This window comes from Nanorana parkeri, unplaced genomic scaffold (genome assembly GCF_000935625.1).
Source record: "Nanorana parkeri isolate BGI_ZX_2015 unplaced genomic scaffold, ASM93562v1 scaffold2417, whole genome shotgun sequence".
Classification (NCBI taxonomy): Eukaryota; Metazoa; Chordata; class Amphibia; order Anura; family Dicroglossidae; genus Nanorana; species Nanorana parkeri.
The window spans coordinates 76,860-77,340 of NW_017308685.1; the positions used below are offsets into that span (position 1 = coordinate 76,860).

Genomic DNA, 481 nt, shown 5'->3' on the forward strand with positions numbered 1-481 from the left:
GGTACCCTGCCCCCAGTTTCCTCCAACCCACTGCAGAACGCTCATTCCTCACAGGGCCACCAAGTCTGCTGCAACCACCCCCCACCCCCGCTCCCCCTCCTTCCAGGGACACCAAGGCCTATCCAGAGCCTCCCAGCTCCCTTGCCCCCAAATGTATACACTCCACTGACCCCCAATGTCGGGGACACTATATTTTGCATTGTCATACTTTTATAGTATAGGAAACTGTTGGGGGCAAGGAAGGATTTGGGGAGAATGTTCTGGGCCCGGCCTCACTAAGGCTGAGACCCCCTGATCTGGGAGATGGAAGTTGGTGCACCCCAGGGCAGAGCATGCTGGGAGGTGGGGCAGGTAACGCCCCCCTCTGCCATTATATACAATGTCTGACCTCCTCCGTCTCTCCCTCCAGATCGGATCTCTTATGTCGGAGCTGAAATCCATAAGCTGCAGCGCTGAGCCCCAGAAGAGGTGAGAGAACTTC

At 56.8% G+C, this 481-nt stretch overlaps 1 protein-coding gene across 1 annotated transcript in view; it reads left to right on the forward strand.

Moving 5' to 3' along the window:
- Window positions 1-481, forward strand: part of TTF2 (transcription termination factor 2) — a 30,861-nt gene that overhangs the window by 29,511 nt on the left and 869 nt on the right. Inside the window, 1 exon segment of the mRNA XM_018573532.1 lies at window positions 410-468. Within this exon segment, the coding sequence (XP_018429034.1) occupies window positions 410-468 (59 nt within the window).